This window comes from Triturus cristatus, chromosome 7, assembly GCF_964204655.1.
Source record: "Triturus cristatus chromosome 7, aTriCri1.1, whole genome shotgun sequence".
Lineage (NCBI taxonomy): Eukaryota > Metazoa > Chordata > Amphibia > Caudata > Salamandridae > Triturus > Triturus cristatus.
In genome coordinates, this window is record NC_140590.1 from 1,329,197,808 (window position 1) to 1,329,212,892 (window position 15,085).

The 15,085-nt window shown below is 43.6% G+C and overlaps 1 protein-coding gene across 2 annotated transcripts in view; it reads right to left on the reverse strand.

The window, feature by feature from the left end:
* The window catches only part of LOC146811973 (uncharacterized), a 410,827-nt gene that overhangs the window by 276,725 nt on the left and 119,017 nt on the right, over positions 1-15,085 (reverse strand). For both annotated transcript variants that reach the window (XM_085618947.1, XM_085618946.1), the window contains exon 2: positions 2,429-2,761. In XM_085618947.1, coding sequence (XP_085475073.1) covers positions 2,429-2,761 — 333 coding nt within the window. The remainder of the gene's footprint in view (positions 1-2,428; positions 2,762-15,085) is intronic.

Genomic DNA, 15,085 nt, shown 5'->3' on the forward strand with positions numbered 1-15,085 from the left:
TGGAGATGGTGCCAAGGGTACATTGAATGGTACTGAGGGTATCATTTGAAGGGCTTCTGTTCCATTATCTTCTGCGCATCCCCATTTTCTGGCATCTCTAAGGAGGATGTGTTGCCCAGTCATTTTGTACTGTTAATGTGACATTACTTTTATTCATCCAACAAGTAGTGAGACACAACACTAAAAAAGGTTGAATAATTAACTTCAGGTATTGTACTTTGTATACCCCATAAAACAAGGTGCAGCTCCTTTGCAATGAATCGAGTTGTAGTAACAATCATTAGACTTAGAATAGCTGTCAAGCAATAATGACTGATGGGGCATCATATGGCTACTCACATGCTGTTGCAGTACTAATCTGCAAATAAACACAAAGGAACATTTTGAAAAGTGAACATCCAGTAGCTCTTGTGTGCATGAACACTTGAGATGACTTTTTATTTTAAATAAGATGAGCTTCTACAATGAATGTAAATGATTTGAACTGATGCACAGAATGTAGTGCTTTTTCAGATGAAGATTAGAAATCCTATTCTGGGCAAAAAACGTCTGTCCCTTTCTTCAAATACTGCCTTACCACCACCAACATTCTTGAACTTGTTCCATTGGACTGTCAGCCTGTTACAGTTGCGGTGTTCATCTTAAATCAAGTTTGCTGCTCAATGTATGCCTGGCAAACTTGCTCTCTGATAAAGTATGTATTTTCTTTAGTGACCTACTCAAAAAGCATTGGACAAGCTGCATGTCTACTCTGTTGGCACCATCTTTGAAAAGAACATGGTCTTAATTGATCTGAGCCTTCTCAAGTTGAATCCATTTCCCTTTTGCATGAGGCAGCTAAGAATATTGAATTTTGTGTTCAATCAAAATAGCCAGATAGACTACTTTTGTGCTGTTTTTTTTTTTCTCTCCGACACAGTACTAGGATGGCTTTGGATATCTTTCATCTAATGGCACCTGTTCCTTATTTCTTCTAGATCAGTCAAGGGCTTTTGATAAAATACCACTGTTAGACATGTTCTCCTAAAGATCACAAATAGAGGCAATTCTTTGCAGTGGGCGCATTTTCTTGTTTCAGTGGGTTTAAATGCTCTACGTACATTTTTATCAGCTATTTATGTACCTTGATTTGTGGTGTTGCTCAGTCTTCTGTACTGTCACATTGTCTGTTTCTCACTTATATTGAAACTCTAGAGCACCTCATCCAGTTGCATGGTTTCTATTTTCAGCTGTATGGTTGGACCCTTGGCACCCTGATGAACTCCAGCTGCTAAAGAGAACTTTGAATTTCAGAGACAAAGATGAGAAATGCACTGTAGGGATACTCCTTGCCCACTTCTACCAAGACAGATCAGTTGTACGACGTATTTTATTTATCTATGTGTGAACACAACGCTTCTACCACTGAGAAGGGGTGAGAGGGGATATTGGTGTGTGCTTAAAAATCTTCAGTTCAGAGGATGTTCCTTCAGACTTGAAAATGTCCTGATTACCCTGATGCCCTTACTCTGCCACCTCTATAAGCAGAATCATAAGTGCTCTCCAGTGAATATCTGGAACTTCTGATACTATTTTGAATCACCTGGCACTGTTCAACTCTAAATCAAAATTCTGTCTTGCTCTAACGAAAACAGTATAATCTTTGGGATGGTCATTCTTAAACGGAGCAGTCATCAACACCGTCCACCCAGCTGCAAAGGTAGTATAACTGGCTAATATATCCACAGCACAGATCAGATCTGTGCAAAGAGTAGCTTGAGAGATTCTTTGGGCAGAGAGCTGAAGCCTGTGGACAGACCTGTGTGGAAGGGTTGTATGACGTTTCAACGCATTCCGTTGTAATGCATGCCTTTTCCACGCACGCGTTACAACATGAATGCCTTTTCTACAAATATCCTTTACATCGAAAATCCTTTTACCACGCATACCTTTACAACGATTTTCGTTGTATAGCTATGCATGATAATGGCATTTTCATGGTTAAGGTTTTAAATTAAGTATAAAATTATACACTCACCGTTTTTCTTTTCTTTCTATTGACGGATTTATTTTTCTTTCGCTGTTTTCTTTTGTCCTTTTTCTATTTTTTGTTAATGCATTATGTAGACACACGTACGCAATAACGTTGTTAATGATGCTCCTCGCCCAAGGACAAGAAGCTCAGAAGAGCGTTGATCAGGTAAAATTTTTCTGGTTTTTTTTGTGGGGGGGAGACCCCCCCAACCCCCCTTTTTTATTTTTACCTTTAACTCACATTCCTTTACTACGCATCTCGTAGTAAAGGAATGCGTGGTAAAGGTTATACGTGGTAACCACGCATGCGTTGTAAAGCATGCATGGTTTGGTGTATGCGTGGAAACGGCCGCGTTGTAGTGGCCGTTTCCCGTGTGGAAGAACCCCCCTGACCAGTGTCTTTTGTTCTACTCACCTTCCACATGCAGCATCAGATCATCGCTCCTGCTGTCCTCGCCATACAGGACCTCGCAGATGTAGTTCCCGTTGTCAGCGGCTGTGGGCTCTGCCAAGGCCAGCGAGGCATTCCCTCTCTTCAACTCGTCGGGGCAGAGACGGGCCCGGGGCTCATAGGCTGTCACGGACTCATTATATATCACCAGCACGTGGTCGCTAAGCTTCCAGGTGACCGTCAGGAGGCTGAGGTCTACAGGCAGATCCTCCACTCGGAAGAGACACTGCAGCAGCGCATCCTTCCCAGGCGGAGTCACGTAGGGAGAAGGGCCCATAGAGAGATGGAGCCGGGCAGCTGACAGAGAAATAGGCAAATCATGAACCTCAGTGGAAAAATTAGTAGTAACATTGTACAACATACCGTGACATAACAAAATGCAGCATCACATATCATTTCAGTAGCACGTCATAAAATATCACAACACAGTGTAACCTAACAGTAACAAAGCGATGAAAAGATTGTGCAACTTTCAAGATCAAATGGTTAAAACAAACGGGCGGAGGTCACTGATAATGTATTCCACTAAAATATTTGCTTAGCCTGACGATTTAGTTAATGTAGTCTGAAAAAAATGTTTGAAAATAAAAAAAAATAGTACTTCAGGCTGGTGGTGCCCTATATGCACACAGAGTAAAATAAATGTATCTTACTTTATAAGAACAAAATATGTGCTTTCAGTACATTTCAACTTAACAAACACATTGCGTGTCGTTTTTATTAATAATTTGTAAATCACAGAAAGGGACCTTTATTTTCTCTACATCACTCCGTGTTAAGACGTCTTTCACCAAAGTTCAAATGACAAAATACCTTCTTTTTATTTTTTTTGCAGAGTTTTATATAGCACGAACTTGACCCGAATCCGAATCGGGTATGAGAGCGCTTTACATAGCACCAGTTACGTTACATTCATTAGGTCTCGCTGAGCCAAAGGCTCGAAGAGACATTTTGTATGTGGGATTTTCAAAGTGCTACCCACAGTCTTTTGGCTGGCCTAAACCTTGAGTGCACAATCACATGCACGTGCACAGCTGCTCCCACTCCCCCCTCCCTTCTCTATAGCTTTCTTTCACTTTAGCCGCTTTGACCCTTGCATTCCCCCTCCCTTCTCACCCACCCCTTTGATGCTCTGCTCGATTACTTTCACTTTCGCCGCTTTGATGTTTGATTTTTATTGCCTTTGTTTATGTGACGGAGATCCATTGCATTTGGCAGAACATTTCTGGGACTGTATTGCATGAAATACACCAGGTGGCGCTAACGTGTTTTACAGAGCACCATTCAGCATTTTGTTCTGCGTTAAAAAAAAGACGCTTTAGGAGCGGAAAGGAGTTATCCCTTTTACTTGTATTAAAATGTATTTTTAAAGGTGTCTCAAAGGATCCTGAACATAGTTTATACTAGCATGCTCCAATACTGTCCGTATTTCACTCCTGATTGCACTGGCCTTCCAGGTCCTAAGACTCAGACTCATGATTTTACTGTTATTTCAAAACCAATCTAACATTTGTTTTGTTTTAGGAATTACCTTAGTAAAGCATACCTATGTGGTCTTATTCTCCTTGGTCAGTGTTTTTATTATGGATGACAAGATGTTTTCTCATTAGGATTCGCACCATAAGCCTCTCTCATTCCAAACATCTGGAAACGCATTCGTCTCTGTAACTATATAGTAATGGCTTTCAGTTACAGCTGGGGAAATTATGCTACACACCTATTTATTGCCTTCACCAAACGATTCTGCTTTCACTGGTGTGACCATAACTTGCCAAAATATTTTACTGATGCTTTCGGCAGTGTCTCCACTTCTGTCTGATCACTCCTCAAATGACACCTTCCTTAATACCACCCACAAGCAAGGTAAGCCACTCAATTTTATGCTAATTTCAAACACTTTATCCAAATCTAAACCCATCATCGCTCCATCTGACATCACACATTTTACATGCAAATCAGTTCGCCTCCTTGTAGATCGCTCTCTCATGTACCCATCTGCTGTAGAAAACAGGACCCCACTGCTCTCACTGCTTTCCACGTGATCTTCATAAAGACCTCACTTCAGTCTTGCACTACAGCTCATACAACTTGTACCAAAGATAGGCCTCAGCCATGAATTACACTTGAAATAAGAGCGCATAACAGTAAATGAGGTAAGCAGTACATAAATGGCGAAAGCACATATTCACTGCTAACTTCTTGGTTAATAAGCAAGCCCTTCATACACTGCATAATGATCTAGGAGGTGTCAAATCTATCTATTTCCAGGACCTCATTACCTCACCATCCACAAGCGCTCTGTGCAAACCTTCAGCTCTTTACTCTCTCCATCATCTTCAATTATCAGTATTCTATTGTTCATCCTTACCTGCTCATGACTTCACCCTGCTACATCTGCTCCAAGATTAACACTATAATTAGTCCACAGTGCTCAAGTCCTCACTCGCCTCAACCCTGCGCAGTTACATTATTACGATTTAACACAACATCCTCCTAACAAACGTTTCCTCTTATGAAAGTAGCTAATCCACCCTGTGCCCCCCCCCTGTAACCATTTCGTCCTCCCTTCATCAAATCTTTGCCTCTTTCATCCAACAGTTTCCCCTGCGTTTCCCTTCGCACTGACTGCCTGCCCTGTAACCGACTACTCAACCCTCTCCTGTGTTCGGGACCCTTCATTCCACTATCCTATCCTCTCCTCTGTTCTTGTCTATGCTCATACTCTTAGATCGTTCTGCCTCTCCTTTGATATTGCTGGTCACCCCACACTTTTCTCAATGAGCGCACGGGGCATTAGCTGGGTACCAGCCCTTATGTTCCTCAATAAGCAGCAGCAATCGTTGCAGTTTCACCAAGGTGAGTTTAGTAAAAGTTTATTTTACTACTTTCGATAACTGGTGCCTTTCGCAAACAGAAAAGGTAATGACAATGTATGGCACATTACAAGATGGCATGTTTTAATACTAGGGCTACTGATTATATGCATAACGTTTGATCTAGCAGACATGATTGAACATATGGTGAGACCCTTAAATGAAGGCTTAGGGCTCAAATCACAAAGGGACTAATATGCAATAAAGTTACGTGTCTCTTCACTCATGGCAGAATCTCCGCACTGCAGTGCGCTGGACAGAGAGGCTGCCCAGAGTGCAGAGACTCCACACTTGTACCTTTACTACACGTAAGTCCCTTTGCAAATCAGACCCTTAACCTCTACTTCTTTGTGATTTTTAAAATAAAGAGAGGGAAGCATTTATAGTAAAAATGGAAAACTCGTGTCTCTATTTACAATGCAGTTATTGGTTGTTTTTAACTTTCAAGAAAATAACACATTTGTTCTTAAACGACATCCATATCTTAAATCACACATTTTATGATTTTGACATTTGGAATTTCATGTCATACCCTTCACTTGTGCCCATTCCCGACTTCTTATACCCTTGTTATCTAGCAGTGCTTTCAACACCACAGGCCATCAAATTCTGGACGGAACGGCCCTAAACGGTTTCGCCCATACCTCTATAATCACACTCAAATGCTAACAAGCATTGGCATAGCCAATAGGTCTCGCCTTTGGGACCGTTTAAGTGTTTAGTTATCCAGCACAATATCCTTGGTGCAGTAACATGAACTGTTGCATGGCTAAACACTTATAAGGTCCCGAAGGCGAGACCTATTGGCTATGCCAATGCTTGTTTTTTGTTAGGCACGGGGAGATTAAGTGATTTGCTCAGGATCACAGGATGTTCAGCGTTATTACCGAGACTCGAACCCAGTTCCCCAGGTCCGAGGTCGAGCGCCCCTAGCGTTAGGTCAACTCCACTCCCCTCACCTTCGCTTTGCAGTCAGATGAATGTGAACCCCATTTCACCTGTTGAAGATTAAAGATCAATGCTCTGTAAACCTTCTTTGCTGTACTAAGTTTAATTACGATTGACCTTTGACTTTATGTATACAGACAGTTAAAGCTACTTGACAAAAAAATACCTAAGGCCTGTTCATCTTTTGAGCTCTCTCCAGGTCATGTCAAGATGCTGCAGCACCTATCGCACCCCTCGTTTCAGCACAACTGTAATACACTGTATGAAAATGTCAAGACTGCAACCAAACGCTGTTTGAAGGCTCAGTATAAAGGCAGAAACTGTATGATGTTAAACAAGACTGTAGCCATGGGCATACCGTTGTCAGACAGCAGACCATTGGTAATTTAGGCATATGCTATAGAAAGCTCATAAACTGTTTCCTGCAGTTTACAGATTTCAATACGACGAAACTGCTCACAAGGTTGAGCTTGTGTTGCAATGGGCTGTGTGTAAAAACGTTCAGGGTAGTTTCCAATGCCAGTAAGACAGTTTGGTGGGCTAATGCACGTGCGCAATACAAATGCCTGATGTTTGTGTGTGAGCCACATCAAGGCTATATATATTTTTGTTTAACTTTTTTTGCTATTTGATATATAGCATTAACTTAACTCAAGGGATCAGTAGGCTTACTTTTCAGAATCCAATTTTATTCCAGGGGTATCTCAAGCTTGAGAGTCTGTTCATAAATCAGCATATTCTGCTCTTGGAGGCTAAAAACAGAATGTCATGATGAGGTGGAGGACAGCAACATCAAAGAAACCAGTGGGTAATTTGCATGCTAGGTATTCTGCTACTCAACTTACCAACAACAGAAAAATGTGCTTTTCAATCTTTGCCCAATTGATTTTTATGAAGAAATGACGTGCAGTTAGTTATTCATATTTGGAGCTAGAGGATTGCCTTCCTAGAAAACCAGCTGACGTGTTGACGGGATCTAAGTCTTGTTACATTTGCTACTCCCCACTATAAAATATACAAGTACAAGGGAGGAGATTGTGTAGTTCTGTCCTACTCGTTTGTTTCACACCCCAAATGAACAGAGGTCTCCTATTGTGGCAAAGAGGTTTTAATTTGGTCTAGAAGCCTCTAATTACTTAATAAAATATAGGGATCTTCTCTTAGGGTCCATTGGAAGAGAATCACAGATCAATTCCTTGAAAGGATGAACTGCATCAGATAATGTTAGAGCTATTAGGCCTCAACATAGCCAACTAAAGTTTCTGTTTATCCTTGCCATACAGTGAGTCACAGTGGCGGCTGTTGAGATTTGAAAGTGGTGAGGCGTAAAATAATGATTGTACTGCACTGCAGCGAGCGAGCCTGAACAACCTAGAGAGGGTTCGGCGGGGTTCTCCCCTGGAGAAATTTTTGAAAAAAGAGTGGACAAGTGGTGCCTTTTCAAGCAAAGTATTAGTGACTATGTAGCACACACTACACTAGAATTCAAATTGTCTGTAGATGCTCGACTGAAACATATTCAACCTCAAAAGTCAAAGGGCCAAATATGGTTATCATCATAATTAGTGAATTAGCCCAAAACAGAATTGCAAACATCTAATGTAGTACAGTTGTGTGAAAAATATATTCTGAATTATAAAAAGCAAACCGAAACATAGTGTGACAGGCTGATGAGGGTACTGTAGAGGGAGGGGGCTCACTCGAAGCAGGAAGATATAATACAGGCAGAGAGGAGAGGTTACTATCTGAAATTAGTGGGTGAATGAATGAAAGCGGGTGGGATTCTTATATGACGAGAATGAGGGTGCAAGGTGCGACAGGCTGAGAGAGGGGGAGAGATTACATGCTGGGAGTGTGGATGGCATAGAGAAAAGGCAATTAGGGCCTGCCAGACTGAGAAAGATAAGAGGTTACAACCTCCGAGAGTTGTGGCTGTGGGGTGACAAACAGAGTGGGGAGTGAAAAACGGTATCAAGCTGAGAGGGAGGGGTGACATGCTAACAGATGGGCAAAATGGATGATCTACAAATAAAGGGCACGGGTGGGCATGCTGACACTGAGAGAAGGGGGGAAAGCGGTGACAGAACGAGAGGGGGTTTAGAAACACTGAGAATGGTAAAGGGAGACAGGCAAAGAAGAGTAAAGGACCCTGGAATTGAAGTTTATTCGGTTTGTAAAAATGCCTATTTCCTATTTTAATTGAAAAGTGCTCAAATATCGAGAATTTTTCAAACAACATGCCCAATCAACAACTACATCAGAAACAAACAAAAATATAATATTATGAGTATAGAGTGAAAAAAACGTAACGACTCCAGGATGTGTCTCCCGTCTGCTGGGCGCAAGGCTCAGCGCCGGCGGGACCGTAAAGCTGCCTTTGACCCAGGATTGATTGATGGTCTCTTGCAATTCCAGCCGAGAGCCACCTCCCCTCGTGCCCTCCACCCCCATAGCACAGCTCTCAGAGTAACAGACAACTGGGCGCTTGGATGATCTTATAGACAGCATTATAAAAATAAAAAAAGGAAAGGCAGCTCAGTTGGTCAATGCTCCTGCTACACTGATCTGCACTCTTGGCGCTGTTAGCGTAAGCCTACAAAAGGAGATACCGACTCCTTTTAGCGACTGAGCCGGGTTCAACCCCTTCACTTCCTAGTCGGCAATAACTTATTTTTCATACAGCGCCTGCTACTGTAATGTTGCCACTTCTTTGCACTGTAAACAACCTATGCTGCTATCTTTAGTAGGTGCTTACTACTGCATCGCCGTCGTTTCTTACCACTGTAAATAAACAATGTTGCAATTACCAAATTCAACACTGCACTACTCGCTTTATCAAGCTCTGCAGGTTGTAAGGATCCGAACCTGAGGCTTGCCGCTTACACATTGCACCTAACACAATGCAAGTAAAGTGAAACAGGAGAGTTGTGGAGACCACCAAATTGGGTTCCACTCAACGTAAATCAAAGATAAAAAGCACCGAGTTTATCTGCAGCTCAGCAGCTGAAATGCCAGATTGATGCATTCCCTATAAGCGTTGCGGTGAGGCAATTTGTCATGAACCACACAGTTTGGTCAGGTGGGCTAGCCAGGATTCAAATGGGGGGCTTGTACGAAATCGACAACGATGCCGCAGAACCAGGTAGGGCACACGTTGAACTAAAAATAAAGTGCAGCAGTGGCAGTTTTAGTCCGTGTCTGTCACTTCCATGGATAATCCCTGAATGTGTTCACTGAAGAGGGAACAGTGGGCGGGCCGTCAAGTTCTCTCAAGCTGCACAAACATGGAATTCCAGCCCGAGGCCAACACACAGCCCTGTGCATGCACCGCCACCGTTGTGCAAGCAGGTGCATGGCACAGAGGCCGGGCCCTTACTGCAGGAGGCACAGACACCCCAAACTACCATCTTATGTCATCACACTAACCCCCAATCCACCATCTTCCATCGTCACACTAACCCCCAATCTACCATCTTATGTCGTCACACCAACCCCCAATCTACCATCTTACGTCGTCACACTATCCAGCGCCCCAGAGACAGGCGGCTCAGACACCCCCAATCTACTATCTTATGTCGTGACACTAACGTCAAATCTACCATTTTACGTCGTCACACTAACCAGCGTGCCATAGACAGGCAGCTCAGACACCCCCAATCTACCATCTTACGTTGTAGCAGTCACAGCCGGTGGAACACGGCAGTCACGGGTAGGGGACTCGAGGGTAGGGGTCACGGGGGGGGGAGTTATAATTAAAAAAATAAAAACACCTTCTTACCGGCGGTCCCGAGTCCCACGCCGCATCAGCTCCTGGCAGTGGCCGGGTCTGCGTTTAACTCCCAACAGGAAGCAGCCACAGGCAGCCTCCATCCCCGGCCCAAAGCCAATCACAACGCTACAATGACAGCGTTGTGATTGATGAGGAGTAGCGGAGAGCACCCCAGCCGGGCCATTTTCTCTATGTAGGCTGCATGCAGCAGCCTACATAGAGAAAAAAGGAGAGTTCGCATGACTGGGTTGGTCGGTCCTGGGGCCAACCAAACAGTCAGTACCCACAACAGTGGGCAAGCCACGCACACCCTGCCCTCGAGCAGGCCCGCCCACCCGCCCGCCCACAACCAGGCCCTCCAGGCACTTCTGCTTTCTCACAGTTCGAGAAGCAGAAACATTAAATGGTAGTTTTACTATTTTATGTTTCTGCCTTCTTGCACTGCAAGAAAGCAGTGGGGCAATGCCCCCAAACCCCTACGGAGGAGCCGCCACTGGTGAGTTGAATTGAGGAGGTGCAGGTCTAATAAGAGTCTTCTAGATGAAAAGGCACATGAACTTTTAACTGATGCATAAAACCGGTTATGACACATTTGAGAGAAAAATTATAAAATGGGAACCACATGTGCTAACTGTACATTGAAGAAACATGAGAAAGTCTTGAGAAGATTTATTTACTGCATCGTAAAAGCATGCAGACAAGAGTTAATTAGATGAAAATGTGTCATTTGAATAACATAGATTGTACCCTATTTACTCGTATTGGTGTATCTTTTAAAAACATAATAGAAGATGTTAAGTTTTAAATGTACATAGTCTAAGATTTTCCTAATTGCACTTTTGTGATAATAAGTGTGTGTGAAGACTTTGTGAAAATGTATGTATTTTAGATGACATTGCGTGTATTTTGGGAGTCTCATCCTAAACCCCATGTTTTGCAGATGTGAAATTGAGCACCAAGGTAGAAAAAAAAGAAAATGGTGCAGCACATTTATACTAAATCCAAAGGCTCTGAAATTTTCAGGGAATAATCTTTATACATGTACTAATAAGAATCACAAGAAACAGAATTATTAATTTATGTTTTTGAATTATTTTATAAATTGGCACTTTGGAAGTGCACAAACCTGTCATAGTTACAGGTGCCATTTATAACAAAACTAAAATGCTTTATGAGTGCAAATAAGTTGGAGGAAGTATATTGAATACGAAGGAATATGAAAGAAATGTGTATTCCCAAATTTTACATTCTGTATTTCATGAACCAAATTAAATTTAGGACAGCATTTTTCTTACTTTGATTGAATCTGATCTCATGGAATGCTTCATAAGCTTGTAATGTGAAAGGGAACTATGTCTCATAGGGAGAGTTCCCATTTGCATACTAGGACTGGTTGCAACAATTTTGCTACTTTGGAAACATCTGCCATGGGAAACTGCCCTCTTGAACTCACCCATGCGCTTTTTGCAAAAGGACTATTGTTTGAAAGTTTTATATAATGGATGGTTAGACAACTTACGTGATGATCACCACCTTTTTGCTATAATATATGTCTTCTTTATGCTACATGACAATCAACCTATATAAACTGACCAATGGACTGAGTGGTCTGAGCAGATGAGGTGACCCAGGAGGTGTCACCCCAGAACTAGAGGATTATATTAAACATTGATGTGATGGAAAGGGAGCTCTTGCCCTTCTTCTTCTCTTGGATACGGACATACACTGTTTCTTTTGGAACTACCTTGCGCACTCTGCTATCTGGCTCATACACTTTGTGTGCTATTCCCAGAGATCTTTCCCTATCCAGGGATAGTGCTTTTAAACTGCCATGGTTCGTGTCCCGTCTTAAACTTTAGTGAGCTGTTGGTGATTAATGACCAACCCAAAATTGATTTGCCTAATTGCACTTCTAGACCTTAAATGCCTGAAATTGATTTAATTACGCCATTAATAATTATGATAAAACTAACCATCCTCAAAGCATGTTTCTGCCTCTCCATGATTTGTCTTCAATAATTGATTGTGCATTCCAATTGGGTTATTAATTGTTGGAGGTAATTCTAATAGAGAGATCTCAGGACAGCAGATACTACTGTTATTACTCTACATAGCTCTAACTGAATTATTGGTTTGTGTTTTTCTAGTTAGACTGAATTTCTTCAGGAGATTTGGTATAGCAGTGATAATACTTTACTTGTATACCCTAGTTCTGTGGGTAATAAATATGAATGTAAGTACAAGTTTGTAGGTCAGTTATCCAATTTCTGGTCCTCATTGGATAACTGGAGTTGAATCCACTATGTCTGACACCTCTCGACATAAAACAAGATCCATCAGAGGACCAAATGAATGAGAGCCAAGGTGAGTGATAAATGATAAAGGTTAGTGATCAAAATGGCCCAGTGGTGCTACAGCAGCTCGTGAAAAGTCCAAGGGAAACCCAACAAAGACACTGACAGACCCGAGAGTCCCTTATCCCAATTTTCATCCGGTAAACCCACATTTTATGGGAAGGTGACACTTCAAACACCCCCTTAGCTACCGCCCTGATTGCATGTGCCCACGACAGGCCCAGAAACAATATGAAATTACAAAGAATGCTGCCACACACTGTCTTAGTGTTGGCACACTCCTTGACTTGTATCTGGTTTTCAATCTTGTTTGTTTTCTTGCCTCTTCTCACTTCATGTGCCCTAATGTCTTGTTTTCCCACCTGGTTCCGTGTCCTGTCTCACGCTTAATTCCCCTTGTATTCCTTGTACATCTGACTGAAAAGACCATTAGCTCCAGCTTGAAATGTAATGCATCTACAACAAAAGGTTGCAAGAGAATGTTGTTCTAAAGTCCTGACTGGTGTTCATTCTTGACTTAAATCTGGTGTGACAGACTAAGCTCATCTGAATGAGGCCACATTTGAATGCTCCTTCACTGAAATTTACTGGTGCAACACAATATATACATTGGGAGTTTTTTAATGCAGTAGTGTGTGGAACTCTGGACTTCAGTGATTGTCTCCAGGTGACACTAACCCAGCATATGACCCTACCTCAGTATCCTGTGCCCCAAAGCCACTTAATTACCATACCACAATGAATCCTAGAACCACAGTACATCTTTCTCTAAGCATTCACGACGCTACACTGCATCGTAGTGAACAAATGCAGCATGCTACAACTTCCTAGGAGCGCTATCTCGCCACACTGCACACTAGGGGAACAAGGCCCCTACACTGCTCCTCAGGTACTCTATCCCTCCACACCATGCTCAAACGGATGGACACTGTTAGAAATGGGGGTCTCTAGTTGGCAGAGGTAGGTACCTTTGTCCAACTAGAGACCCTTCTTCCTAGTCAGGATAAGGGAGTTACACTCCTAAAATAACCCCTCACCCCCTTGGTAGCTTGGCATGAGCAGTCAGGCTTATCCTAGAAGCACTGTGTAAAGCATTTGCACATAACCCACAGTAATACAGTGTAAGCATTACAAAAGAACACCACACCAGTTTAGAAAAATATTCAATATTTTTATATACTTAAGACAAGACAAAAAACGATAGAAATCCACAATACAGTACTTACAAATCTCCAGTTATCAAAATAACCTTGAAAAACAGTTCCTTGATGTCGATAGCTCCCTCTGGGGCTATCACGGCATCGTGAACAACACATCTAAACAGTTTTGGCTGACCACGGCATCGGCGGCCAGCTACGATGTCGGGAAGACCTGCAATACTGTACCGATAGAGATGCAGGGCGTCGGCGACCTCTTGTTGAGCTTCCAAAAGCACGGCGTTCGCAGGCGTCGGTTCCGGAGGTTGGTGCAGGAGTCGTCGGGCCCTTGAAGTCTCACATGTTGCATATCGAACTCCTCACGGTTGAAGTCAGGAGCGCTGGCGTTGGCAGGCGTCGGGTGCTGCAGTGAGAAGTGCAGCGATGTGGCGTGTGGTGCCCTCAGGTCGCGGTGCGAGCAGTGGCTCGGTGGTGATGTCAGATGGCGTCATCGGTGAAACCAGGGGCGCGGCGCGAAGTGAATGCGGTGCTCGTCACAATGCTGGCAGGTCATCATCGTTGCTGAAACACAGTCATCGGCGGACGAACTGGAGTCGATGGCACCAGCGTCGGTAGGCCAAGGCTGCGGTGCGGGATGAGAGAGGTGCATCGTGTAACTTTACGAGCGGTGCCCATTGAACCACGGTGCAAGCAGTAGCGTAGATTTTGGCATGGGGCGGCGGCGTCGGGGATACCAAGGCGTCGTCGTGATGCGAGGTGGTGCGGAGTGCGGTGCCCACAGGTCACGGTGCAAGCAGCAGTTGGTGGCGACATCCGCAGACATCGTCGGTGAGACCAGGGTCATGGTGCAGCATTGCGGCGGTATCCTCTGGGGTGCCATCAGGACACGGAGTCGGCAGCGGCGGCGTAGACATCGTTGGGTTGCTTTCCTTCTGTTGCAGCACAAAACACACAGTTCCCAGTGCTGAAGGCAGAAGAGCTTAAAGTCTTTGCTGTTCCTGAGACTTCTTGAACAGGAGGCAAGCTCTACCTCAAGCGCTTGGAGAAACTCACAAAAGTAGATTGCAGAAAGTTCAGTCCAGTCCTTTCACTGCCCAAGACAGAAGCAGCCACTGCAGCCCAACACAGCAAAGCACACAGCAAAGTGGTAGTTCCTCCTCACAGCTTCTCCAGCTCTTCTTTTTGGCAGTCTTCTTGGTCCAAAAGAGCTCTAAAGTTCAGGGGTCTGGGCCCCAATATATATATCCCAAAATCCTTTCATCTCTTAGGCACAGAGTGTCTGTGCCCAGCCAGAACCAGTTCTGCCTTCTCTGGTGTGGCTTTCCTGGCAGGAGGTGGAGACGGCATTGTGAGATCAGACCAGGCCCATTCAGGTGCAAGGAAATCTCCTCCCCCTACTCTAATTGCAGTCCAGGTCTATTCAGTCCTTTCCTGAACCACCTAGACTATCCGGAGCCACTTTTGCTCCCCAGCCCTCTGTCATCCAAAACCCAGAGAGTCAATCCACATTCTAGCAGAGG